Source organism: Parambassis ranga, chromosome 22 (assembly GCF_900634625.1).
Source record: "Parambassis ranga chromosome 22, fParRan2.1, whole genome shotgun sequence".
Classification (NCBI taxonomy): Eukaryota; Metazoa; Chordata; class Actinopteri; family Ambassidae; genus Parambassis; species Parambassis ranga.
Window position 1 is genome coordinate 18,437,791 of NC_041042.1, and position 27,380 is coordinate 18,465,170.

Here is a 27,380-nt window from a genome sequence, read left to right on the forward strand (position 1 = left end):
AAGAGTGCAACAAGCTAAAGGTGAATTTAACTCACTTTTAAGGGTGAAGTTGGTGCATATCCAGTTCTCTACATATGTAACCAAGATCATTAAATAAATGATGGAACATAGTTTTTATACGAATTTGGGAACTTTTAAAGAGAACTGCAGACAAGAAGGATCCTTGGCTGGCACCTGCTCCAGGAACATAATTAAAAATACTTTCCACCCTGGAAAAAAACAACTTTGCGCTCTAAAAGGTGTTGTTGAAGCATAAAAAGTGCATCAAATAGACTGACAATAGCCTCTTCCCCTGGGCAAAAATTATCGGTTTAATAACATTGCTTTATAGTCCTTTATGTTTTTATAAGTGTGTGTGTGTGAATGTATTATATATGAATAAACGTTTTAGGATGTGCACGTTTTATTTCTGTGTAATGACAATAAAGACGTTAATACATTTATTTGTTCTTAATATTTGTCCTACATGTTGATTTTTTTGTCTTTCTTCTTTTGTCATTCACTTTAATGTGAATGACACTGGTTGTTTCCCCTGCAGACATCCTATTACTCCAAAGGTCATGACTTTTTTAAAAAAATCTTTGACTAATTTCAGGTGAGCATCTATTTATTTATTTAGTTATTCTGCTGCTTTTGATCTGTCCTACATCGTCACTACAACTTGAATGTTGCTTTTTAAAAAATATATATGTTTATCACCATTTAAATCTTTAGTAAAACTTTTTGTGTGCAAAAACAAAACATTTTATTTGCAAGAAAAACGTCACCGTACTGAGTGAAGTTTATTTTCCTTTATCACCTTCTCTGATGTTTAGGCCCATTACACTCCTGAACGACAGGGGGCAGTAATACGGCTTTAAATTCGATGGTAGCCGCCTTTTAACAAAAACAAGAAAACTGACCAATCAGAAGACAGCCACACTCACTGAGGAAGCTGAAGGTAGCAATCAATGGAGAGGACATCAGATTCTTTTCAACATTACTAAATATAACTGAAGGTACAGGATTTATTTATGGGCGCGTTTTATCTAAAACCAGCTCATATAATTCATGGTAACGCCATGTCATGTTAACTAACTAACGCTCTTGTGTTTGCTAGTGTTGCTCTCTCAAAGTACAGCAGAGCACGAACATGCTAATACTTTACGCTTTTTATCATTTAACAACGACAGTTGTCTGTGAAAGTAACATGTCTAGGAGCTCTTTCTCTCAGTTCAAATGTGCATTGGTTACACTGATGGAAACTGGCATGACTCCATTCTGTCTATAAGCAGCAGCTGTTCTTTAAATATGTGACAAGTGAACCTTTGTTCTAATGACGTGCATCACCTTTGGACTATTTCTGATAAACTAGTAGAGCCTGCTGGAAGGCATCGTTATTGTACAGTGTATATACTTTTGCAGAGGATCTGTTTAGGATATAACTAAATTGATTAAAGGTGCTGAGGAGTGCATGATGTGATTTGTTTTCCCCCTCTCAGAGCTGATGAGATGGACAGCATGAAGGCAGACATGAGAGATGAACCACAGACTGACTTCATCTACTGTTCTGCAGCTGTCACAGAGGTCCTTAAGTTTGGCCCCTGTAAATTACACTCAGGACATAAGGTGCTCTTTCTCATTATTCCAGGTGAGTCAGACAGTGTTCTATGTTTAGAAATGTTCACCTTTAAAGTGGTTTCAAAAATAAAAATAGCTCTTCACTGGGATTTCAATGCACAGTGGTTGTGTAATATGCTGTTTCCCTGTTGTCTTCCATGCAGGTAACCCAGGTGTGGTGGGCTTCTATAGAACCTTCATGCAGACACTTCACAGTATGTATGAATACCAGTACCCAGTGTGGGCTGTCAGTCATGCCGGCCACTGTGCACCACCAGCCACCATGGACATGGTAGAAGGTATGGATATGGTTCTTCTTCTTCACAACTCCCACACTGACAGTGATCATTATTCAGACAATAACATTCTTCAGATATTAAGGCTAGTTGGATAAAGTTTCAGACAGGCATGATTGTTCAGTTTTGTTTTTTTTTTTTTGCAGATGCCTCAGCAGCAGAGGCTGACGTGTTTGGGCTGAATGGGCAGATTGAACACAAGCTGGCCTTCATCAGGAAACATGTTCCCAGAGAAACCAGCCTGGTTCTGGTTGGACACTCCATCGGCTGCTACATCATTCTGGAGATGATGAAGAGAAATCCAGAGCTCAAGGTTAGACTATAATAGAATAACATAATCAGCATGAATCTTTGACTTCCTTTATTGTCTTTTTCTTGTTTTTTTACCACAGACTCTGAAGGCTGTCATGCTGTTTCCAACCATTGAGCGCATGTCTCAGAGTCCTCAAGGAAAAGTCATGACCCCTGTGCTGTGTCACATGCGCTATATAGCCTACTTGCCCCTCTTCTTGCTCTCTCTGCTGCCTGAGACCCTCAAAGCTGGTCTGATCAAACTAGCCTTTGGTGGCATTAACTCTCTGGACCACACCGTAATCCAGCCTACCGTGGGTCTGCTCAGTGGGGACTGTGCAGGTTGGTTTGTGACGCTTATCGTACCTAATAACCTCGGTTAAGGCTAGTTTGCATCAGCACAAGGTATACGTTTACAGACAGTGTGCAGTAGAAACAATAATCCTGACATTCTGATTGCAGTGATCAAAACTAAAAGGTCATCATCTTGCCTACTATTGTAAAAAAGGTCACTTTTATGCCTTAAAAAAACGACCATTTTGTCCAGCCTGAAAGGGCAGTGAATAAACCAATGTCACTTTTGTCTCTACTTGTAGCCAATGCCATGTACATGGGCGGTCAGGAAATGAGGAAGGTTCTGGAAAGAGACAACATAACTATCAAGAATAATCTTGAAAAGGTAAGCGAAGGCCTTTACCTATTTATACAATCAGCCTATCATATTATAAACTTTTTCTTTTAGCTGCTTATTAACTCCTCTATGTGTCTTCTCATGTTTTCAGTTAATATTTTATTACGGAGCCACAGACCACTGGTGCCCTGTACAGTATTATCATGACATCAGGCAGGACTTCCCACAGGGAGATTTCAGACTGTGTGAAAACGGTTTCCGCCACGCCTTTGTCCTGGATGCAGGGCGACAAGTTGCCAAAATGGTGGTAGAATGGATACGAGGAGCTTTGAGGACATGACCGCAGTCTTCACTCTGCTTCACTGTCATCTGTTCCTCTGCCTGAACACTGATGACCTCAACACTTGATGGCCAAACCTACTTGTGTGGATCATTGATTGGATTAAAAAAAGGTATAGTGTTTGGAAAGATATTAATTTTAAATATACACTGAATATTTTATTTATTGATTTATTATCTATTGCTTTGGAATTACAACGTAAACTAAAATCATAACAGCTTTATTAAAAAAGTTCATACCACGTCCTCAGTGGAACTACTGCAGCACTTTTTACCTTAATATGTAATAAGTCAGAAAGGTGCTTTAACTGAACATCAGCACAATTAGCTTTGCATTCCTTAAACATACATGTGTAATGATAAATAAAATAATGTAATATTACTTGTATGACCCGAGAAGCTAATTTGCCTTTACTTTTAGCATCAACTTATTGACAGTTCAGTGGGGATGAGGCACCAATCAGCCATAATGTTATGACCTGATATTATCTTAGACACCTCTCTGGTGTCTGCACAAAGACATCAGCAGCAGATCCTTCAAGTCCTGGAAGTTTTCAGGTGGATCCTTCACAGATCAGACAAGTATGATTGGATTGATGTGTAGGACATTTGGTCAGCACCTTGAACTGCTGTGTTCCTCAAACTAACCACACAGACAGGTGCCATGGTAACCAGATAATCCGTGTTATTCACTTCACCTGTCAGTGCTCACAATGTTATGGCTGATTTGGGTGCATGAAGGGCAAAAAAAGTAGATCATGTCCAGGACCATAAAATATCTTTTATTGTGTCAAGATTTTACATCAGTTTTAACCAATTTCCATTCTGAACTGGACACATATGGGTTCATCCTTGGTGATGCACTCAACTGGAAATACTGACTTTGTATGTCCTTTTCATGTATTATAGAACAAACCAGTTGAGGTGAAGAATTTTAATAAAGAAAGAAAATATGGATTTTGTGGTCTTCTTGAGTATGACTGATAATAAATGCAATAAAATAATTCCACTTAGTTGGCTAAATACTCTTAAAGGGCCAGTACAATGTTTTTCAAAAAACTCACAATCTGACTGTGCGGTAATCTATAGCCCAAACAAGTCCTTCTTATGGCTCTTTACTTGAGCATCAACATCAGTATGAAGTCTGAAATCAGATCAGATGAGCCTGAAATCATAATAATTCAGGATGAGCTTCTTCATGTACTGGGCACATGGTGTTGCTGGGTAATTTTGACCATGCCATGTGGTATAGATATTGCCATTTAAAACACACAACAACATAAATCCACAGTTTCGCTCTGCCACTTTTTTTTATAAACATGTTTTTTCAGTAAGTTCTGCCAGTTTTTCATGATTCTTTTAATTGCACATCACTGTGTGTATTCAATAACTGTACAGACAACATTTCTATATTTAGTTTGTCTTTAAACCAGTGTGTAAAAAATCTTTTTTACAGCAATATGTGACAAACATAGCTGCAGTAGGTGTCCAACATAAGAACAAGTGATTATTAGTTTGATTGCCTAGCAGCAATCAAATTGTTCTTCACCCTCTTTCTTTCTTTTGTACGTTTTTTGGCGCAGCGTATCTTCAGCATAAATTGACCAAAACGTTCACCTCACAGAGGACATTCCGGGTCAACTTCAAGTTTTTTTCAAAAAATTATATAATATAATATAATATAAAAGCAACGCTTCAGCTGCAGCAATCAAACTTGCATTTTGTTCAGGAAATGCCCTTTTCTAGTCTCAGTATGTTGTGGTGTTAAAGTCTTTTTCCCCTCCTATGTGTAAACGAGTGTCAGACAGACTCATACTCTCTCTCCCAGGCAGTGTATCGGTCCATTAGGTGTCGGGCTGAGGGTTTGGTGTGCGCCATCGCCTCCAGGAAATCGGCTGTTGTTACAGTTTCCAGCTGGATGGTGGGCAGGTCAGAGTCAGCTGTGGGAGAGAGTCACAGTGAGGCTGCAGCATTATTACACACAGAGATACGGGGCATGTCCATGTGTCTATGTGTGTTGTCATACTGTCTTGATGTGACTCTAGAACATCAAAGATCTTGCGCACTGGCCTCATGGCTGCCTCCTTACACACTAATCTGATATCAGAACCAGAGTAGCCCTCCATCTCCTGAAAGACACACATAATGGATGCAGTGAAGACTATTGTTTGTTCTGTCCTTGACAATTTGGACGGTTATATAAGTGCTGAAAAAATGAACACACCTCTGCCAGCCTTTTATAGTCCAAATCAGTTCGTAGCTCCACCCCTCCTGTGGAGCTGACAGGAGGCAGCCAATGAGCGATGATGGCCTGACGAGCTTGTAAGGACGGGAGACTGACGAGAATCCTCTTCTCTAACCTTCTCAGCATGGCATGGTCCAGCTCCCTGAGATTGATTCCAGATACTGTATAACTCTCATTTTGACTTTAGAAATCTTAATTTCTAAAGGAATAAGGGGGACGCAGTATTGTCATTATATAAAAAAAACAAATACATGTGTGAGTTCATGATTTACCAGGGCAGGTTGGAGGCAGCGAGTACAAACACCAGGTCATCTGATCTCGCCAGTCCGTCCATCTGGACCAGCAGCTCTGTCTTCATCCTGCGGCTCCCCTCGTGCTCTCCTCTGAAAAAACACACCAACTTTCAATCATACACTCATCCACAGAGTAACACTGTTCTCTCTTTAGTTAAAGCTCACCCTATGCTGGTCCCTCTCTGGCCCATCACTGACTCCAGCTCATCCAGGAAGATAGTGGATGGGGCGTGGTACCTGGCCAGCTCAAACAGGACCTGCACACATGTATCCATTTATGAGTTCACAGCATCAATACAGTGATGTAAACTCGTTTTTGTTGATGTTTTCTACATACCCTGACCAGTTTCTCAGAGTCTCCTCTCCACTTGCTGACAATGCTGGAGGCTGAGATGTTGAAGAAGGTTGTCTTACACTCTGTAGCCACGGCCTTGGCCAACAGCGTCTTACCTGTACCTGTGTGTGAGTCAGGTGGTCATGAAGAGTGCATGTGAGGTAGGTCTTTACTGATGATCATGATGATCTTACCTGGAGGGCCGTACAGTAGCAAGCCCTTCCATGGCGAGAGGATACCTGTGCACAGCTTGGGGTACTGCAGAGTGAACATGCTGATGTTAGAAACGTTAGAAAAAGACGAACAAAAGGCAGAGTGTCTTTGTGAGTGCACCTTAATGGGATAAACCACAGCCTCTTTGACTAATCGCTTAGCGTCCTCCAGACCGATAATGTCCTCCCACCGCACGTTTGGGCTCTGCATATAGATGTCCTATAGAGGAGAACACAGACAGATGGATGCATCCAGATTAGACATGTTTAGACATGTAAAACTTAGATAAAGTGCATCAAAATACGCTTTGAAAATTAGGTCATAAACCTAAAAAGGCACATATTGCTCATAATAACACTGGCGAGCAAGCAACTTTAAGCAGGACCCAGCTCATAAGGGGGGAGCCTCCTTTCTCTGAGTGGACACAGGGCATTTTTTCCACCCTGTGTTATCTATGTGTGTATCATCTGTGTGTGTCTGGTACCCTGCTTATGATTGCAGCCAGTTCCTTCATCTCGCTGCTCATCCCAGAAAATCCACTGAGGGGCTTCAGAAGCCGTTCCTGCAAGATAACATCACTATCATTGGTAGCAGTTACAAGTGAAGTAGCTCTGCTGTTCTTTGTTCTTCAGAGGTTCCACCATGATTACCATGCAGTCTGTATCTCCAGCTCCTTTTCCTTCTGTAATCTGACAGACAACAGGGTTAGGGTTTTACATGTCACACTGAGGGCAGGGTGAAGATACTGATGTGTGTGATTGGACTTTATGAGACCTTCCTGTTCATAGATGCCTTTCCACCGACTCCATTTCTGAGGGAGGAAATGTTGAGCCCAAACTCGGACAACTCTGGAGCCATGGTGGTACTCTCCTGAGAAATGAAACACATAAGTGAGTAACTACTTCGCTTTGATCATGTTTTGTATTGTATCCAATGTCGTCTGTACATTTGACTGTACGCTGGTCCTCTTGGCTCCCTTTCCAGACTGGGATGTTGGAGGTGGGCTTATTTTAGGAAGAGGTTTCACAGCTGGACAGGAACTCCTGCAGACACAAAACAAAACATTTTGTATTATACTTTCAAGCAACTCTGACTCACTCTACAGTCAGTGACTCACCTCTTTACACTCCGCGCACATCTGTTTTCACCTTAACAGAAAGAAAACAGTTGATTTAGACTGAATTGGTCCCGAATCATGACTTTAGTCCCGCTCAGTGTCACTTACTTAGCTCTGCAGTTCTTCTGATGAGTTTGGGATATTTTTGGAACTTGACATAGTGATAGCTCTCATACTCCATCAGCACCATCTCTAGATCCACGTTATCACAAACCTCAAACCTGCTCGCACCTCCCTTTGTCTCCTGGTCCAAAGCCAATGCTGCTGTTATATAGCTGGAGATGCAAATGCAAAGTAGAAAAAAAGAAAGCAAAAGCACATAGAAAAATCACAAAAACAGATAAAAGAAATGTAAATAAAGCCATGGTAAATGGTAGGTACTATGTTCCACGTGTGAGCAGTACAGCAGTGAAGAAAATCTGTGTTATGTTTTGATTTCCATCGTTCAAGAGATTAGATATCTTGGATCATAGTCTTAGCAGTCATATTATGGATGTAATCCAAGCTATATTCTGAGTTTTATTTGGTTCTTGTTATAACCATAGCAACAGCATTATGGACCAGATCGAGGTGTGTGATGGCAGTATTAAGGTGTTTAATGTGTTTTTTTATTCCCAAAGCTCCCAAAATTATATAATTTAATAATTTTAAATCATAAATTTAATTAAAAGATACAGAAAGTCATGACCTGACTAGACAGCTCTTACAATGTATCTGTTGTGACAAAAAGTCACATTTGCTTGTCAGTCTGTTGAAAAATGTACTTACTCATCTGATTATTTGTCACATTAGCATAATGTGTTGTCTAATCAACTGATTTGTCATGATTGTGACAAAGCTTGTTTTTGTTCTGTAGACTTCAAGCATGCATTAAAACATCCCACAGTAACAAATTCATTTTGTCATTCTAGAGGAATTAAATTTAAGCAGATGTGCTGTGACATATCTTAAAACTAACCCTTGCTCCATCAGGTGGTGGTAGATGAGGATGAGGAGGTTCTTCTTCCTCATCTCAGTCCTCAGTTCATCCTGTTAGATGACAACACAGAACACACTCAGCTTCTGTCACACAGCAGCAGCAGCTGCTCAAACATTTATATAACGATAGATACAACCAAGCTGCCAGCAGAGGGCGACAGGTTACCACAGAAAGACAACCACCTGACGGCGTTTCTAGGTAACCAATGGACGCTGAGTGTGTGTGTATTAGGAGCTTATTGACTCATACTACACGTTAAAACAGAACTACCTCACTTCTGGACAGGCACAAATACCGTGCTACATGCCATTTTGGACAGTTATAAGCAGGAGTTCATGCAGATTAGCTTGTTTTAAGTTCTTAGCTAACGAGCAGTAGTTCGTCACATCTGCCAAAAAACAAACACAAAGAGCGGGTTTCACTCACCGCTTCCCGGGCTTGATGGGCCACTTTTATAGCCTGATAAGAAAGCTCCATTGTGGTTCTGTTCTGTTGTTTTGGCTGCAGTCCGTTGCCAGTTGTTTCTGTGTGGGGTCTCACTAACGTGATATCGTTCATACAAACGTTTTGGAAAGGAACGATGATTGGATAATCTGTCTGTCAGTCACCGGATGTCATGGGTTAGTTTAAACCAATTAGATCGCTTCTACACTAAAATCCGCCCACATACCAAAATGTTTTTTCCAAAACTATAACTGCATATTTCTAGGTAGGTAATCACCCTTTACAATGTAGCGAATAAGAAATACAGAAAAGAAAGTTTTTGTGTGTTGTTTATTATCAACAATACAATAATGTATGAACATGATTTAAATTATCTGAACTTACTATCAAAAAATCAGTAGTTAATTATTAATAATTAAATCATTAAAAGGTGAAAAACTGTACCAGTGAAAGGGAATTTAAAAATAAATTGATTGTTTTGTTTTATTAATTATTTATTTATTTATTAAATTTGGCTTCTATGTCTTGGGTAACGAATATAATCAGTTATGGTAGCGCCACTGTCATTCCATGTGCACAATATAATAAAAAAAACTCCTCTCCCGACTCAAGTTTCACTGGAAGACAGAACTGTATCATCCATCACGGTACCTGCGAGCCAGCAAATAGCTACTCATTTAGCCATTTTCTATGAGGACATGAGTACTGATTATATATATATATATATATATATATATATATATATATATATATATATATATATATATATATATATATTGCATTTTTAAAAATTACTAAAGAGTACTGCTATTTATGACCAATATTAGTCCACTGTCACAGCTTCCCTCGGTCTTAGTAACATTACTTGATAGTAGTAGATAGGAAAGAACATTTATTGTGCAGGTGGTACATGAAGAGAAACTGATTGGACAATGAGCAGCAGCTGTGCCAATTTACACACTGTTCCACAGCTGTTCCTGCAGCTGAGACAAAACCACACCCACTGTCTCAGGTGGCTTCATTATACTCAACATTTCTAAGAGTTTCACACATATAGTGCACTGTGGACACATTCCACACATCGCCAGGTCGTTACTGTCTGATTCAGTTATACTGGACATTAACGGCTCTGTGTTTATTGGCATGGCTGCTGCTAATTGTCTAAGGAGCTGTGTGTCTATTTTTGTAATACCTTGTGTTAATGGAAAATCAGAAGTGATCACCACCACCATGTTGCTTAGTTTGAAACTGATAGAACAGTGGCAAATTATGAATCAGCATCTATTGCTTGATCCACCTCGGCATGTCCAGCTGTATTCTACATTACTGGAAAAGAATGGCTTCTTATTTACAGGTAGGGTAGGAGATTCCACATCATTCTGATGCACTTTTTGTTAAATTAGTGTAACTTCTCTTTATAATCCGATAGCAACCGATTAGTTCGGCAGTTTCCCATTAAAACGTAGAATATGAATCATCTGTGGAAGCTATAAAACACTAAAAACATCAGCCAATCCTCCGGGTGGACCCTGCGCGGAGTATTGACTGGTTGTCACTCTCTTCCTGCTCTGCGCACACCAGAGAGGTACGTGCACGATGGCCGAAGTCACATCGCAGCTCGTCTTCAGGTGATGCGCGTCCATGTGATTGGGAGGCGTGGCTTCGGAGTGAGCTCCGAGAGAAAGGGGCGTGTTTTTACTTTCAGAATCTGGCTGACTCTCACAAACACTCACACAGTTTTCAAAATCTCCTCCCCTACCTTTAAGTCTAGGAGGGGACGATAACGTTTCAGTTTAGAACAGAAATCAAATCAGCAACTGTACTTCTTCAATATGAATACAATTAATTTCTGATTTAAACTCACTTTTAATACTCAATAATTTAATAGATCTCATGTGTATCATCATGTCTGTACAGTATCAGCAGAGTCACTATTACTCCTCTTCCTCTTCCCACTGTCTCTGTCTGCAGCTTCTTCATGGTACCCGGTTGCCTGGTCTGCATCAGTCCTTTGCAGAGAGGAGGGTGCTTCTGGGAAGCTCTGCCCTTGCCGCAGCACCTGTCTGACAGTCACATTCACTCTGGAGCTCTGGATGTACCTGGAGCACAGGGTCCAGTCTTCCTCAGACACCAGCTCCACCACAGCACCATCCTGCATGGATGAGGCCAGGCCGCAGCCTTCTGTCTCCAAGGCTGTGGGTCCCTGAGGTGGTGGAAGGATGCGCGGGACAGCGTGGTAAAGGAGGCGGCTCTGTCCCGACATCACCATCACATCCCCGCTGTTCATGTACATGGCAGTGGGGGGGTCTTGTCTGCAGGTGCCTCCCAGGAGGAAGATGGCTGACTGCCCAAAACTAAACAAAACAAAAAAAACACAATGAAGAACCGCCTGTTTGCTCTCCTGTATTCTAGGAGCCCAAAATGTTTCTCCGCTCTCACCTGAGGGACAGCAGTGGTTGAGTGTGATCTAGTTCTGATTCGTCCACATGGATACCCAGAGAGGAATCCGACCGATAGTAATTGAGGATTCCAGCCTCTGAGATGAACCCTGGAAACCCACAGGCGGCTGCTAAGTGGACAGACAGGAGGTGGAGATCTGCAGGGAAAGGAGTGTAGTTGCTGGCAGAGTAAGTCTATAAAGGAAAAAAAACAAAGTCTCAACATTTACAGTGACCTTTGACAACCAAAATCTAATCAGTTCATCCATGGGTCCTAGTGGAAGTTCCTCAAGGCCTTCTTGATCCACCTCATTATTGAGAATTTGACATTTTTTGTATATTTACATACAAAGGAAGTATGAATCCAACCTCCAGCATCCCTAACAGAGCAGTGTGGCTTACCTTAGTGTCCCAGTTATAATGATATCCCAGTGTGACCCAACGCAGCCTCTCTAATAAAGTTTTCGGTTCTCTCTTTCTAGGAGACATACTGTGGAGGAGATTCAACAAAGACCACATAGGTAAATGTGAATTTTATGTGAATTTAATTGTGGCTGTACAACTATTTTTTAAGATCTCACCTGAGTCCATGTACACTATTTCCCCAAATGTCCTGGGTGTCAGATGGAGACATGTGCATGTCCAGATTGCAGATGTTTGGTTTCTGAGGGTAGGTCTTCAGACACTGTCTGACCCAGAAGCGCTGGGAGCCCCGCAGGAACGGATTGGAGATAAAGATAAATCCTGAACAGCAGGAAAAAAAACCTTTTAGTCTTAGAATGTGTCAAGTTCCTCTCACTCTGCCCTTTTCTATGTGTCATATTTACCTGGGTACCCCTGCAGGCCAAAGGCTTTCCAGTCTCTGACAGGCTGTAATCCAACCCTGGCAGCCTCCACGTCACTCACTGCTGTTGTGTCCAGTTTAGCTGGCACTATCTAAAAATTTCACATGACACATGCATTATTATTATTATAACTGATGATACCAGATACTTTAAATGTAACTGAACTTGTTTTTGCTAACATTTGGTGCTCTAATACGGTGCACTACTTCTGGTGAAGTTAAGTAGTCTACAGTTAAACAATGTGCCGTCTGTCCTTTTCTTTGTCTGTTTGGACATTTCTCACCTTTTCACACGGAATAGCTTTGGTGAAGTCAATGACGTCACTGAAATCTGGTGGAGGATTTCTTCTCTTGTAAAACTTGAATATTTTCCGAAATGCATCTTCCCCACTCTCTATCATGGAGGCTGCCATCTTAGCCATGACGTAATTGACTTTTCTCCTCTACCGGAAGCGCAGGACCGGAAGCGTGGACCGTCAGAGGACAAATTATTTAAAGAAAGATTTAAATAATAGCACGAATATAATTAGGAAACATACTAAGTTATAGGCAAAGTTCACACGAAAGTAATTAAAAAAAAATTATGTTTCGTTATACACGTGGTCTGTGTTCGTCACGTGATATCATGTCATAGGTCAGAGGGGCATTATCGAGGACGAAACATGGCGGCGGCGTCTAGGAAAGTGTTCGAGATCTTCGTGTCAAAAGTACCATGGACTGTAGCCAGAGGTAGGTCAAGTTACCACTTCATATTATTATTCGTTTTTGATATCAGTAGCAGAATAGGAGTCTGTAAGCAGATATTCTTATAATCATTATTTAGAGCCGGCACGTTGCATCAGTCCTTGCGTAAAGCGTGATGGACAGGAGGATGTTTGAAAAACTAGCTAAAGTCAGAATGTTCAGGTTGTGCTCACATGTCTTTATCCATAAACTAAGTCTTGAAGTGTGTTGGATTATATTGTACATATGTGGCACCACAAACCACAGCCTCCTGTGGTCTGCTAGCATTCGCACAGGGACAGAAAAAGCTACTTGTTTCCTTAATTTATCCTTTGCCCTTGACCAGTCATAGCAGCATCTGTAGCTGTATTCCTTTCGAATACAGACAAACAAGTGCTGTTGTTCAGTCATATCATACTGTGTATTATTTATCTAATGTCAGAGTAACAGTACCCCTTTCATTATGATTTGTAATGTTTCACATAACATGACAGCCAAGCTATCACTTTTCTTATTTAATAGTAAAAGCTCAACTGTATTTACATGGCTTATTGTTTTTATGGAATGTATAATGAATATCCAGATAATTGGGGTGTACATTTTATATATAGTCTGTACTTTATATACGGCACATAAGTACTTGTGTAGCACTGCTGCTAATTCACTTATTCACAAGACATTTGTTTGAGTTTGTGCTTGAGTACATGAAATGTCTCTGTGTGTTTTTCAGGGGAGATGAAGGAATACTTTTCACAGTTTGGGCAAGTGAAAAGGTGTCTTTTACCATTTGTAAGTTGACACAGTATTAGGGCGACTGAATAACTCGCCCCACTCTAAGACAAATTTAGTCATTGTGTGCAAATCTGAATGTATATGTTATGCAGGTATTTAGTTTTTGCAATGGCATTAAGGTGTATTTAATTGTCTTCACAAATTTCTTTTTTTGTTTTGTTCGGTTTTTCCTTTAATATATAAATCAGCATTCCTATAAGTTGCTTGAGTTGACTGTGTGCTGTGTGTTTATACTAGGATAAAGAAAGTGGCTTCCATAAGGGCTTCTGTTGGGTGGGATTTTCAACAGAGGAGGGACTGAATAATGCACTTCAGAAAGACCCCCATGTCCTAGAGGGAACAAAGGTAAAGTAGTCTATTAATAAAGGCTTAAACACACTCAAGTAAATAAAACGCACCTTTGAAAATTAGCACTGCAAAGACTTACAAGATATTTTTTTAACAATTTCTGATAAAAGGTTTCCATTTTTATTTTGTACATGTTATGGATTAATTGATTGTTGGGTTTTGCTTTCAGCTCCAGGTTCAAAGGAACAGACATCCGTTTGCTGCAGAGAAGTCCTTCAAAGATAGCGATGATGACTGATGCTGTGTGGACGAGACAAAGATTTGTTCATGTTATTCTTCAACACATCAAGACTGTGATTTTATGCAACTTGATATGTGAAATGTTTGCAGTCCTGTTCAGGCTCCTAAGGAAAACTGAGATGAGTAAGGCAAGGTTCCTCTAATGTGATTACTTTCATTGAAGCTGGGCCAGAACGTCACTGTTGTTGTTTTATGGCATGTCCCAACTTTATTTATTGTCTTTTGTCTGTAACTGCTAAGTTGTAAGATTTTTGAAACCTACTTCGCCATTTCCATTACTTAGCAATAAAGACCGCATGTAATTCTGATCTTTGAGTATAATCTAATGTTTTGTCTTTTATTTTAGCAAAAGATATTTCTCCACCCCTGTATGTGGACACTGTCAATAGCATGCATTGTAGCTGGTTTAAGCAGATTGAAACCTTGTGCAGCAAAGTCTTTTAAGTTACCAATAGAAGTTTCCTGACAAACTGAATCAAGATATTTTTTAACTGTAGTGTTTAGAGCTTTGAGGAGCACAAGCAGAGTATGATCTACTGTTAAAATGTATTGTAAAGAAGACTGAAATATGACCCTCTTCATCTCAACTACACTGCTCAAAAAAAATAAAGGGAACATTTAAAGAACACAATGTAACTAAAGTCAGTCACACCTCTGTGAGATCAGCCTGTCCAGTTAGGATCAACACTGATTGTGAATCAGTTTCAGCTGCTGTTGTGCAAATGGAACAGACAACAGGTGGAAATGAGGCAGTTATCAAGACAGCCCTATAAAGGAGAGGTTCTGCAGGTTCCTTCTGATGTGGCTGAAGTGTGTCAGCAGTTTCTGCATCATTAAGGTATTGATGCTATGGACTGGCCTGCTGTTCCCCAGACCTGAATCCAATCGAGCACATCTGGGACATCATGTCTCGTTCCATCCACCAACCACAGATTGTCCAGGAGTTGACTGATGCTGTAATCCAGGTCTGGGAGGAGATCCCTCAGGACAACATCCACCGCCTCATCAGGAGCATGCCCAGGTGTTGTAGGGAGGTCATACAGGCACGTGGAGGCCACACACACTACTGAGCCTCATTCTGACTTGTCTTGAGGAACGTCCACTAAAGTTGGATCAGCCTGTGATGTGATTTTCCACTTTTATTTAGAGTATGGTTCCAAATCCAGACCTCCATGGGTTAATAATTTTGATTTATATTGATAATTTTTATGGTATTTTGTTCTCAACGCATTTCACTATGTGATGTATGTGTATGTGATGAAGATTTTCAACAGGAATATTTCATTCATTAAGATCTAGGAGGTGTTATTTTAGTGTTCCCTTTATTTTTTGAGCACTGTATAAACTGTATGAATGTAGTAAGGCAAGTTTGTCAACTGTGTTCTCCTTAATCAAGCTGTAATGATAAATCTTGCTGCCTAAGACTTCTAAGGATTCTCGTCCTCTGCAAGGCCGTAACTTTATGGCAGTGTTACATTTCTGACAGTATTTTCTGACAGTATGGCTTTGTGGGTAGTTACTTTGTTTGCTCCATAATGTCTGGTATTTTGTGGGTGTAATTATGCTTTGCTGACAATCTCTCTGTCTCTGTCTCCTCCTTTAGTCTAGATGACATCATATCAAAGTGCTCTTATTTATTCTGCCAACAGTATCCATTGTTAACATCAGTAACCCATTTCCTGGTTCGTCTCTCCTAAAATGTATTATTTTATTAACATTGTATTACAGGAATTTTCAGTATTTACCTGTACACACATTCCTTCTGAAAATATAACCATCCTTCTACAGAGATACATTTGCTTAATTTTATTTATTTCTATAAATCGGTTGTATTTCTATAATTTAATTCTAAAATAATTTTATGTATTATTTTTAGTATTTGTTGTCCTTACATATCGGATTTGTTGTAGTCATTACATGTGTTCAGTGTTTTGTGATCTTTCCCTTTAAAATCGTTTAACAGCTGCGACGCGTGTTTTAAAATACGTCATCATTAAACGTCTTTGCAGGAAGTGTAGTTTTAAGCTATCATAAACAACAGCAATGATTGCATACGTCCTTATTTCAGTAAGTCAAACATCAAGTTAACAGATAGACATTAAACTTTCGCTGTCTAACTGCGAGTCCCCCCCAGGATCCGTAGCACACGTACACATAGCGACCTTCTCTCTTACGCAATACTACATTAACCAGAGTTCTTTGCGTTCACGCCAAAAACTCGCGAAGAGGTCATAACAGAACCGGTGTGTGGTAGCTAGACAGCGAGCGTGCAGAGTCCGGTAAGGCACCAATTTAAAGTTTTGTTTTTACATTACACTGCGGTGTGTGTGTGTGTGTCAGTCTGACAGCGGTGTGTTATGAGGACATGCTTGTTACAAAACGTTATTGCATAACAAACACAAGTGGTGGGTCACAGCCGCCATATACTGTACGTTGTAGTGGTTATTTGTCGATAAGTCTGAATGTTAGGCACCTCTCCTTTGAACGCGTCTTCTCCGCCACCTACAGCAACACAGCCGTGTGAGGACGGAAGCAGTGGAGGTGTAATTCACATGTGAACCTGCCTCTACCTGTCAGTGCCCAAGTAAACAAAGGATCCAGCGATGTGTGCAAAATTAGGAAGATGTTACATTGACAGTCTCAATGCAACATGGTGAATTGATTTCCTGAGCTGAGCTTGATCGACTACATCTTCAGGATGTATGACCAGATAATAATTTTAAAAACTGTCGGTATTGTGTAGTAAGTTTTAGCCTCAGTGTCGTTCTTCTTCCTGCTGCTGTCCTTACACTCCCATTACTGCCACAGATCTCTGGACCCATCAGTAAATGGGACTTCTACCTCTGTGACATACATAGCTGCAGATATGACTATGTACAAGGTCAAAAGTCACTTTGCAGCCAGAAACATTTCATGCATTCTGATGTCCACGTTTCTATTTTTTACCTTTAGTAGACAGCTCAAAGGCACAAACTGCTGCTGAGCCCCACATAAATTAAAATGGCTCTAAGATAGGTAATGCTGCATTTAGTGGTTTTCAGATGTCTCAGAATTACCTGTTGGTACTTTATGTTATTTAATATGTTCATACCTGTTGTCTTAGTAATACAATCTGTCTTCCTCTGTGAAGAGCATTGTGGGTAAGAACAGCCTGAACTGTGAAGTCCATGCTACAAAATGCAGACGACAACATTCGGGTACTTTTTACTGCCACTGATGTACCATGTACTGGGACACACTTGTTCTTCTTCTGGCATACTAAATAAGGGATAATTTGGACATTTGAACACAGCCCTAAGTTGTAAGGTCTACATGTGACCACAAAATATTGGTACCGTCTAGATACAGAGGTCAAAGGTCATGGTTCCTGTGACCTCATGTTTGTGAATGCAGTATAAAGTTTGCATACAAGTACTTTTCAGTGTTTCACTCCTGTAATGGTTTAGGGTATTTCTGACAATAAGCCTAATGGCAGGTAGCTCTTGTTGAAGACTCAATGATGTGTTCTTGTTATATGATTAGGTTCCACCTTTCTCTGTCAAAGTGAATTTGTACCCATTCTTAATTGCTTCGGTGTGTTTTGATCTCTCTGTAAACTCACTGTGCTCTCGTCCTCTTACATCTTCAGTGCCTCTGATGGCTGGTCGGCTCCTCAAAGTCTCCTCTCTGGCCACAGCAGTGTTTGCCTCCTCTGGGTTTTACCTGTACAACAGACAAGTGGACATCAATGACCTGAGCATCATCCGCTTTGGACGTGCTGCAGCCACCGTGAGTGAACACAACACATGTGGGTTTTGATGCACATGCAGAAATGAGTTATGGTTAGATGGTTCAGAATTTAGCAGTTTGAATAAAGCATGTATTTAATACCTGCTAGTGGATTTTAGCGTTCAGAGAGTTAAAGCTAGGGTAGGAGATTTTGAAAACTCCGTGAGAGTCAGCCAGATTTTGAAAGTAAACACACGGCCCTTTCTCTCGGAGCTCACCCTGAAGCCACGCCTCCCAACCAGTCTGTGACTTCGGCCATCATGCACGTACCTCTCTGCTGCACGCAGAGCAGGAAGAGAGTGACAACCAGCCAATACTCTGCGCAGGGGCGCCTCGCAGGATTGGCTGATGTTTTTAGTGTTTTATAGCTTCAGATGATTCATATTCTTCGTTTTAAAGCGAAACTGCCGAACTAATTGGACTGTAAAGAGAAGTTACACTAATTTAACAAACATGCATCAGAATGAAACCTCCTACCCGACCTTTAACTCAAGCTTTCAGCTCAAACTAGATCACCATAGTAGGAAGATCTTCGGGAGTGGATGTTAGTCCATCAAATCTGATTTGGAGCAGGTTAACTGATCAGACTTCACATTAACCAATTAGATCCCTTGAAAAATTGACTTATTTCTCCAAGGTTCTGAAAGGTTGTAACAAATCAAATGTAGAATGATGAGTTGATCAGGGCCACACTGTACAGTATTTATGTATTATATTATTTCTTAAATATTGTTATACTTTATGACAGAAAATGTGTTCCACTTTGTTCAATTTATTATAGAGAAATGTTTTAAAGGAAATTCTTGTAGCTGACTAATCAGTTTACTGTTGTGTGCAGACGGTGGTCATCAGCTACGACTACCTGACAGCCTTCAGACACGTGGAGTATGGCACAGAGGAGTACTGGGCCCTCAAGTCCAAGGTAGGTAAAAACTCACTGATCTGCAATGAGTTTCCACAGCAGAGAGGCAGTAAACACATCCAATGTCAGCCAGGTTTGTACCCATAATATTTCAACAGTACCAGCACAAAGATTGTTTCTCCTAACGTGACTTAAATATATAAAAGAAGGCATTCTTCCTGGCTACCTTTTTCAGTCTAATCATATTAATGGAACTTTCTATTATTAATAGCAAATAACTTCAAGCTGTGACTATACTTTAAAAAACAATGAAGACACGTCCTATGGTTCTGTAGTCTTTTTGAGCCTGTGTGTGAGACACTGACTCGTTCTGTCTAAACTCCAGCTTTATCAAAAACAAGGCAGAAAGGTAGAGCATGAGACATAGGGTGTATAGGCAGCTACAGAAGCAGGATGCTTTTGTTGTGAAATTTGAACTTTAAACATAAATAAAGGCATTTGCAATAGAATAAATCCCCCCAGTACATGTCATAAAAAGAAAGACAAAAGCACATTTTTGTAGAAGGTGTTTCTGGTTTAAAGTTGGATGTTTTAACATGCAGATCTGCAGGGATTGACTTATTTTTGGAGCTAGGTTTTTCCCTCAGATGTCACCACATGGTTGAGACATACAAAGTTTCTCTTACATATACTGCTTGTACTGTTTTTTCATGTTGTCAGGTTAAAGGGAGAACAGTCACAGAGATAAGTTAAAACACAGTCTTTCAATATCAGATTGTATTGTTATTCACTTAAGTCTGGATCATATTTGTAGGTGGTGCTTGTGGTGGGGTTTTCCATTAGTAGGATAAAGGCAGTACCGGTAAATGTCAGCTGATATGCACTGAGTGATTTGTGCCGGTGTTTGTTAAAAGGCCACAGCTCAGTCAGGTTCACTCAGGAGACTGCTGTTGGAAAGGTCAGAGACCACCTGCTCTGACAAAAAGTGCACAGAGAACTCTGCTGCAGCAAGAGGGCTGCACTGAACCTTGAAGAGCATGGTTCAGCATGGGCGGCCTCATGTGTGTAACACACACACACAGAGTTGGTACAGCCCCCCGGGCCCCGCTGGTCAAGCCTGGCTTCACATGCTGATTAGAATTAATGCATGGTGCTGATTTAATACAGAGAGGAGGATTGGCTCCTAATTATTATGAAGTCATAGAGGTGAGGCGACCGATCAGCGGCTCCACACTTGTTTAGTGTCTTTATGCAGCTGATTTATTCTGCGGTGTAATTTTCCTGTCAGACAGGATAGCAGACATCACAGGTCAGACCGGGAGGACACAACAGGGACGTGCATACTGTATGATGGATGCAGTGATAAGGAGTTTATGTTCATAAACTATTTCATATGTGACCAATGTTTAAGTAGTTATTATCCGTGTTAGGTAATGTTAACAGCTGAAACAACATTGGGCAGTAATGCTTGCTTACTGCCTTACTGGGAGCTATGTGGCTCTAATCTGATGTGAAAAAAAAATGGATTTAACCGAATCCCTATAACATATTATCTGTCAAATATCATTGAGATTTATAAATTCTAAGGTTGCCAACTTTTAATCTGAGAAAAAGTCAAAGATAAAGATAATCAACCTTTAACTGATTTCAGTGTAGAACCTCAGCAGGGAGGGATCTACGAATACAAACATGTTTTTTTTTTATTGTTTCATTTGTTTCGCACAGCTGTTGAATATTATAAGCTTGGAAAGTAGAAAATATATTAGTAGTTTGGTCAAAAGCTTAGATGTGAGCCAAATACCACATTATATATACTAAAATAATGGGAACTGTATAAGCAACATGCATTCATTTCTTTCTGGCCAAAACAAATAATGTAAATCTGAAATGCGCACCATATATCTATTATTTGATTAGAAACCTTCCAAACTGCAGCTTAGGAATAAATGCAGGAAAAAAATCTTTGTCCCAAGCATCATAGATCAGCAGACTTTAGAAAGATCCCGATCCTCTGTGTCATCATGTCGGCGTCCTCTGACCTCCTAACTGCATGTTTGTGTCTTGTTGCGAGGGGCACGTTTGACTGCACAGTTAATGAGCTCTTGTTTTGCATCTCATCTTCTCCTCATCGTCCTGTTAGTGTGTCACCCTGTGTTCCGCTCTCAGCAGAGCAGCCGTGCGGCTTTCAGCCTCTCGTGAAGAGCTTCACTCAAAAGCCACTTAAGCAGCCAGTCTTCCAGGCTCATCAAAGGGTTCCCTGAGTGAACCGAGGGGCCATTCACTGCCAATTAGAGTGTATCACAGAACAAGCATGGGAGCTCTCTCAAGTCTGCCAAATGAGAGGTGGAACATGCCCTGCAATGAGAGAACAGATGGACTGCTTTTTGTCCTCAGCAATACAAGCTTCAAGTCAATTTCTTTCAACCCAAGTAAAAGCTGTGGCATGACACCACTGTGTTAGATATGTGAGATCATTTAACATCACTAAACTAAAATCAGCAGAGGGCTGTGTTCGTTGCTGCCTGTCAGTTGTACAGTATTGCTTTGCTGTATTATTTGAACATTCAGGTAAACCTTAGAAAAGGTCTGAATATCACACGGTCAAAATACAAAAACAGGTACATGATGTCTAGATGCTTTCAAGTTCTGTGTGAGCGTTTGTGCACCATTTTTTCCCATATTTAGCATGCTAATAGGGCAAACACTGGGCCAATTCTATTGAACATTGACGTTTCATAAACACTCTCTAACGTGTATTATCTCACTCTAAAAGTTGAGCTCCACAATTACAGTACGATTTACTACCACATATCTTTACACATACACCCCACTGTAGCATTTGGTGGCTGATTCTGTGTATTATCTAGCAAGACTTGTATATCTGTTACAGGCTAAACATGACCAATAATCCCACGAAGGAAAGCTCACAGTCTGCTTAAAAACCTGAGAAATGGATTTTATTTACATAAAATAGTCGACTTTAATGTGGGAACTTGCTTAACTCTGACAATAGATCGATCCATGTTGCTGCTCTACACCTCCAGCAGCCACTCAGCCGAAGCAAAAAAAATGACTGTTGGTCAGCATTTGCCTATTTGTATTTCTGAGGCTGCCTTTCTGGTTGAACTGATGATGTGGCTACATTGTTCTCTCTTGTTGACTTGTTGTTTTCATCATAGCCCCATTTTTGTATACATGGACTCGGAATGATTTGTACAACATCCGGGTCATATTCTGTCCAAGAGTTTAAATCGAGGCAACTGGACTCAAGGTTTTTTTGAAAGATGTTTCGCCGCTCCCCCTAGTTCTTCAGTTCAGGCGAGTTTAAATGCACATAAAAATGTTTCTGTTGGGCCAATAAAAATGATTTTACTACTGTAATATTTATGTTTCCATGAGGTATAACATATGTTAAAATGAAGTTGCTGCTTCAAAAGCTCAGCAAGTCACTAACTGATGCAGAGATTTTCCTAAAGGGTGCCCAAATGTTTGCATGCCACTGTATATCTAGAGACTCTGTTTTGCTAATGCCTCGGTCCAGGCTACTTTGTGCTGGTCGTTTTGAGATAAATGCTGCAGACATTCAGTATCAGAGTGAAATAATTCATAGCAACCTTACAGCTACCTGCAGTGGGGCTATTTGGTGGTTATTTGCTAAGTCTATTAAAATAATATCCTTCATCTGATGTCACATTATGCTTCTAGCTTACACTTAACAACATACTATTGACAGCCTCATCCTTTGTTGCTCCTCCTCATGCAGATAAGACTGATTAAAAGGCAAACCAATTAATGAAATCAAAACGCACATCAGTAGAAAGAAAAAAGGACCAAAAACAGGAATGCATTCTGGGTGATGGAGATCTGTGGATTTATTATGCAACCCTAAACATTGCTTCTTTCACTCTCTCTGTTTCACTCCCTCCTTCTCTCCCCCTCTCTGGGAGTTCAGGCCTCTATTAGCATCTCATTACAAGCCATGCCAACAGATGATTGGGAAATTAAATGTAGCTTACTTAACTCACATAAATAATGCATGACTGACTGAGGCCTATGGGCAAGGTTGGGAGGGGTCATTGGTTGAGGGGTTGGATGCCTCAGATACTGAGATTGAAAATTGATTTAGATGTGTCATTAAACGTGTAGAAATTTAAATCAAAATGTCCAAACTAAAGATGTAGTGTAAGTACCCACATTTCACGATGCTGTTTCTGTCAGACAAAACCCATCTTATTGCATACAAAGCAGCAATATTTGTTACGGCCTCCATAAGTAGCTCATCTGTTTATTCAGTTCAGAGATAAAGACCCATCTCCATCACCCAGCGCTCGCTCATGTTCCTGCTGTTCCTATAGCCTGTATGCTGTCAGAGAGATAAGATGATATGAATTGAATTTGGGGCAAACAAACTCTATGGGTTGCAATAGAATGTTAATGTGGCATTTTCTAGTGGTATCAGTGCTCAGAGATGCCAGTCTGTTCCCTAACATTTTATAACCAGCCTTCATTTGAGCTGTGATGTCACTGCTTAAAAACATCTTGGCAGCATTTATTTCTTGATTTATGTAAAAGGGCTGCTTTGAAATACTTTTATTGTATTTCCTCTGTTGTAGTAGCTAGATCGACATGAAGTTTTGGCTAATTATCGCTACAAACCTGCTCCACAGACTGTACGTTTGGCATCTGAGCACAGTATTGTCCCTGCTGTTGGCTTGTAACATCCTCTGTTGCAGGAAGGAGTCTAAAAAATGTGTATGTAGCATTTTAGCAGTTGGTTCGTTATTTCAATGCTTGTTTTTGTTAATGTTTGAAATGGGATAAGTAATATTATTGACAGGTTTACGTGTCTTAAAAAAGACAGTTGCTAAGAGACTAAATTTTAGTCAAGCAGCATATTTTCTGCCATAATTCAGTAGAGATCACATCAATTCCAAATGCCTTTTGTCAAGATAACCCATGAGATGCTCTGTCCCTCTTCAACCAACAGACAGACACACACTTAGTTCAAAGATAAGTCAGTCATATCACTCAGATGTCCTTGTTTGGTTGCTGCATCCCTTTCAACCTCACTTTCTTTTAGGCTGGGACAGAAAGCGAAACTCTGTGCTTAAACTTCGTAAAGATAAATGTAGTTACAAGGGTAACGCTGTAACCGCACTACCTGGCAGTAAACATCGTATTAGTGTTTGTAAAAAGATTAACATGTGGCCTACAGAGATACAGATTTAAGTATTTGATTGTCAGACAAACTCTACACAAACACCATGAGGAGAGGAGAGAGTACTACTATATTAGGGGAGAGAGTGAAAAGAGCAGGGAGGCCATGATAAACTGGTGACAGCGAGGACAAACAGATACTGATGTCTAATGATCCCCTTGCTTCTTCAGCTGCATGAGGGGGAAAAGGCAGGAGCGTAAAGCTGATTCGGGGGAAGCAGCCATTTTGAAGGTGGCTTTTCACAGCTGAGATGAAAGGGGGGGAACAAAACGCTGATTCACTCAGCACATCTGCATAGTATCATGCAAATTCTCTTTCAACACCACCCTAAGGTTAAAGATAAAGAGTTGTCTCTTACCCCTATTACAGTGAATGTGTCTGAGGGTGTCACAGTAATATGAAGGCACCGCGGGGGAAGGAAATCAATGGCTCTGCTGATGGTGATTAGTGAGTCTTCACTGGAGGAAAAATCTTCCCCTGCATCAGCTACTGTGGAAATGAGTGCTACTATATTTCCTTTTCACAAACCCATCACTTAGATAACTCACTTACCCACAGAGTGTGTGAACTATTTAAATAGTCTTTGGCTTTTTGGAGACAGTGAAACAGCAAGTTCAGACCACAGCTTTCAGTTCTGATTTAAATTAAACAAAAAACAAAGAACATGTGTAACACAATAAAACCCACTGTTGCCACTAAGGTTTCTTCTTTTTGGTCTAGTGTAAGTGGAATTTTTGCTTTATAGCATTGTGATGTGTATGTTATTTAGGAATTCATGCACTAATTATGACAGTTATCAGCGGCCGGCTGAAGCTCATGTGGTAGAGCAGTTGGTCTCCTAACCATTAGGTTGGCAGTTCAATCACCTGGGCCCTGGCTGCATGCCAATGCGTCCCTGGGCAAAACACTTAACAATAAGTTGCTCTAGGGTACAAGCGCTTTGAGTACCTTTTAGTAGGCAGAAAAAGCACTATATAAATATACAGCTTTTATCCTTTAATTATCACATAATGAATATGATGCTGTGTTACATCCAAAAGGTCACAGGTTAACTTCGCTGTGAAAGTAACAGCGATGAAGCTTCACAAAGCACCAAAACAGAACTAATGGGGGCAAACATCATCTTTATTTTAACAACAACATGCTGCAAATAACAAGTAAAAAACTCACAACACAATGAAAAATGTCTAAAGGCCCGTGATGGAACGGTGATGGACTTGGATGGGACATACTATCAATTAGCTAAAAGCTAATAAGAAATGCACCTAGGATTCTATCATGACTAATGAGTATCAGCCTTCAATAAAGTTAGCATTTCCCAATAGGTCCATCACACTTTAAGATCTGAAAATACTTTTTGTGTTAGCATTTGTGTCATATTCCTTTTTTTGGCTTGTATAGATCAAAATAGAAAAAAACATAGTAGTCAATGTATATGTTGCACCTACAATAAGCATGCAAACATTTTTCTGTACTTTAGAATGCAGTGCCTCAATTTAAATAGTTTCCTGTTTACATGTTAAAAGACTACCAACAAGATACAGAAAAAAGCTTGTGGAGATACATAAAACATAAAACACAAGAAACGACCGCAATGACCCAAAACGGCACTGGACAGGGGTTTTTGTTTGTCAACCTGCAGTGGATTTTTTTCTTTACAAATTACAGTCATGGCAGATGCCCTCAGGATTAAGATCATAGATGACCTCAACAATTGTTTCAAATTTTGTGAGGTCTCCAAAAAATACCAGTCCCATACAAATTCAGCTAAAACTTAAGCATCGTTGACCAGCACCATTGACAAAACTATACACCTGTCAGCAGGCGAAGGGACATTGGTTTTCTTCTATTGTGGGGATTATTAATAGTCAGAAAGTGTGTCCTGACTGATCTGTTTTGCATTGCAGTGTTAACTTTTTCATAATATTTCCATGTTATTATATATATATATATATATATATATATATTCAGTAATAGAAGAATAGGTGAATGATGTCAGAGAAATGATTCAGTTTAGAGTGCATAGTAACCAAGGCTGTTAACAGCATTAATTCCATTATTATAATAATATTTCCGTTTTTTTAAAGCTATCATATATATATATATATATATATATATATGTATATATATATATATCATTCATATATATATATATATGTATATTATATATATTCATATATATATCATTCAGCTTAAAAAAAACATTATAAAAACATTATTAATTCCATTATTATCCTCTTCTATTACTGAAGATTGCACTTTACGTTTCCACCAGCAGATGGCAGCATTGACCACAGCCTCCAGAATTTCAGCACCTTGTTTTCTCTTGGGGAAAAAGGGAGGGTGCTCATCTCTGATAAGTGCCCAACACAACCACAACCACCACCGCTCCACGAGCCCTGGCTCTTGTGAGGGACACACTATGTAAATACTGGGGTGGGGCTAGATAACTGCCGACCTTGACGAGCTCGTGGCAGCAGCTTATCAGCCAAACAAGTCTGAGGCGGGAAAATCCTTGAGGGATACGGAGGGGAGGGAACGTTTAACATTTGCTTCCCAGCTGCCTGCTGTAGTTAGATCATCGCTGACAAACTGATCTCCAGCAGCAGCAGCAGCATAAATACTCCATTTCCCTGTCACTGCTGTTTTCTACGTGCCACCCAGGGCTAAGGAGTCAAAGAGCAGCTGGCACAGCACTTCAGAGAAAAAGATTTCAGCTTGGTGTTTTTAAAGGAGTGGCCTCACTACAACACTTTATTTTATTATTGATCCAAACGTATTCATTACTATTATTGGTTGCAACTTCTATTGAGTTTTTGAGGGTATTGAGTTGAGTTTTTCACACATTAACAAAATCAGTTGTCACCAGAAGGGAATATCAATCAGATTAAAATGGTTTTTCTTATCAGAAAACATGTAAACATGTTTATTTCTGCTGTTCTGCCTCTCAGTTTTTGTCTAATTACAATCTACTTTACAGTATATACAGAAAAAAACATGACTTTTAGTTAATTTTCTGCAAAAATACATGAGTCCTTGCTAAGTGGGAAATTTGCTTCAATTTAGTTATCTAACGTTTCTGTTTTGAATTATGCATATGTTTTTTATTGCTCATCTTTTTCTCTCTCTCTGCTCTCCTCTCACCCCAACCGGCTGAGGCAGATGGCCGCCCACCCGGAGTCTGGTTCTGTCCAAGGGTTCTTCCTGTTAAAAGGATTTTTTCTTCTCGTGTTGCCAAGTGTTAGCTGCTGATCTACTACTACTACAATAACAACAATAACAATAATAAAAATAATGTCCCGCTTTATTTGAAGTGATACAGTTTTAGGAAAAGGCACGGATTGTGAACCCACACAGACACACACA

General features: G+C 40.0%; 5 protein-coding genes across 5 annotated transcripts in view; 3 read left to right on the forward strand and 2 right to left on the reverse strand.

Annotated features, from left to right (window-relative positions):
* The first annotated feature begins 913 nt into the window (after window positions 1-913).
* On the forward strand, window positions 914-4,113 carry ldah (lipid droplet associated hydrolase). Its single transcript, XM_028395646.1, has 7 exons — window positions 914-998; window positions 1,482-1,630; window positions 1,764-1,898; window positions 2,042-2,208; window positions 2,288-2,528; window positions 2,783-2,865; window positions 2,969-4,113. Exons 2-7 carry the CDS (start codon window positions 1,492-1,494, stop codon window positions 3,155-3,157), a joined length of 954 nt encoding a protein of 317 aa, XP_028251447.1. The 5' UTR covers window positions 914-998; window positions 1,482-1,491; the 3' UTR covers window positions 3,158-4,113.
* Window positions 4,114-4,828: 715 nt separating this feature from the next.
* Window positions 4,829-8,895, reverse strand: katnal2 (katanin p60 subunit A-like 2). Its single transcript, XM_028395818.1, has 16 exons — window positions 8,764-8,895; window positions 8,317-8,387; window positions 7,467-7,633; window positions 7,359-7,389; window positions 7,188-7,284; window positions 7,015-7,111; window positions 6,892-6,935; window positions 6,726-6,803; window positions 6,362-6,460; window positions 6,223-6,286; window positions 6,032-6,150; window positions 5,860-5,951; window positions 5,674-5,784; window positions 5,381-5,543; window positions 5,183-5,285; window positions 4,829-5,096 (listed from the first exon to the last, which is right to left on the reverse strand). The coding sequence occupies exons 1-16, from the start codon at window positions 8,893-8,895 to the stop codon at window positions 4,957-4,959; spliced, it is 1,608 nt and encodes a 535-aa protein (XP_028251619.1). The 3' UTR covers window positions 4,829-4,956.
* Window positions 8,896-10,645: 1,750 nt separating this feature from the next.
* alkbh1 (alkB homolog 1, histone H2A dioxygenase) lies at window positions 10,646-12,491 on the reverse strand. Its single transcript, XM_028395860.1, has 6 exons — window positions 12,348-12,491; window positions 12,047-12,155; window positions 11,801-11,963; window positions 11,622-11,709; window positions 11,221-11,414; window positions 10,646-11,135 (listed from the first exon to the last, which is right to left on the reverse strand). The coding sequence occupies exons 1-6, from the start codon at window positions 12,483-12,485 to the stop codon at window positions 10,685-10,687; spliced, it is 1,143 nt and encodes a 380-aa protein (XP_028251661.1). The 5' UTR covers window positions 12,486-12,491; the 3' UTR covers window positions 10,646-10,684.
* Window positions 12,492-12,703: 212 nt separating this feature from the next.
* slirp (SRA stem-loop interacting RNA binding protein) lies at window positions 12,704-14,484 on the forward strand. Its single transcript, XM_028395825.1, has 4 exons — window positions 12,704-12,792; window positions 13,517-13,575; window positions 13,816-13,923; window positions 14,096-14,484. The coding sequence occupies exons 1-4, from the start codon at window positions 12,726-12,728 to the stop codon at window positions 14,162-14,164; spliced, it is 303 nt and encodes a 100-aa protein (XP_028251626.1). The 5' UTR covers window positions 12,704-12,725; the 3' UTR covers window positions 14,165-14,484.
* A 1,853-nt stretch (window positions 14,485-16,337) lies between these two features.
* adck1 (aarF domain containing kinase 1) overlaps window positions 16,338-27,380 on the forward strand; it is a 45,408-nt gene continuing 34,365 nt past the window's right edge. The window contains exons 1-3 of the mRNA XM_028395405.1: window positions 16,338-16,445; window positions 17,795-17,934; window positions 18,773-18,856. Coding sequence (XP_028251206.1) covers window positions 17,803-17,934; window positions 18,773-18,856 — 216 coding nt within the window. The 5' untranslated portion in view covers window positions 16,338-16,445; window positions 17,795-17,802. The remainder of the gene's footprint in view (window positions 16,446-17,794; window positions 17,935-18,772; window positions 18,857-27,380) is intronic.

What these genes read in the sequence shown, in the direction of transcription:
- ldah (XM_028395646.1), top strand. Translation starts at nt 1,492, where the DNA reads ATGGACAGCATGAAGGCAGACATGAGAGATGAACCACAGACTGACTTC. An exon ending in GCTCAGTGGGGACTGTGCAG is followed by an intron (nt 2,529 to 2,782) that starts GTTGGTTTGTGA and finishes CTCTACTTGTAG; the next exon opens with CCAATGCCATGTACATGGGC. An exon ending in TCAAGAATAATCTTGAAAAG is followed by an intron (nt 2,866 to 2,968) that starts GTAAGCGAAGGC and finishes TCATGTTTTCAG; the next exon opens with TTAATATTTTATTACGGAGC.
- katnal2 (XM_028395818.1), bottom strand. Translation starts at nt 8,895, where the DNA reads ATGAACGATATCACGTTAGTGAGACCCCACACAGAAACAACTGGCAAC. An exon ending in TGTGCGCGGAGTGTAAAGAG is followed by an intron (nt 7,285 to 7,358) that starts GTGAGTCACTGA and finishes TTGTGTCTGCAG; the next exon opens with GAGTTCCTGTCCAGCTGTGA. An exon ending in GGACCAGCGTACAGTCAAAT is followed by an intron (nt 7,112 to 7,187) that starts GTACAGACGACA and finishes TTCATTTCTCAG; the next exon opens with GAGAGTACCACCATGGCTCC.
- alkbh1 (XM_028395860.1), bottom strand. Translation starts at nt 12,485, where the DNA reads ATGGCTAAGATGGCAGCCTCCATGATAGAGAGTGGGGAAGATGCATTT. An exon ending in TGGCCTGCAGGGGTACCCAG is followed by an intron (nt 11,964 to 12,046) that starts GTAAATATGACA and finishes CCTGCTGTTCAG; the next exon opens with GATTTATCTTTATCTCCAAT. An exon ending in AATAGTGTACATGGACTCAG is followed by an intron (nt 11,710 to 11,800) that starts GTGAGATCTTAA and finishes TCTCCTCCACAG; the next exon opens with TATGTCTCCTAGAAAGAGAG.
- slirp (XM_028395825.1), top strand. Translation starts at nt 12,726, where the DNA reads ATGGCGGCGGCGTCTAGGAAAGTGTTCGAGATCTTCGTGTCAAAAGTA. An exon ending in AAAGGTGTCTTTTACCATTT is followed by an intron (nt 13,576 to 13,815) that starts GTAAGTTGACAC and finishes TGTTTATACTAG; the next exon opens with GATAAAGAAAGTGGCTTCCA. An exon ending in ATGTCCTAGAGGGAACAAAG is followed by an intron (nt 13,924 to 14,095) that starts GTAAAGTAGTCT and finishes TTTTGCTTTCAG; the next exon opens with CTCCAGGTTCAAAGGAACAG.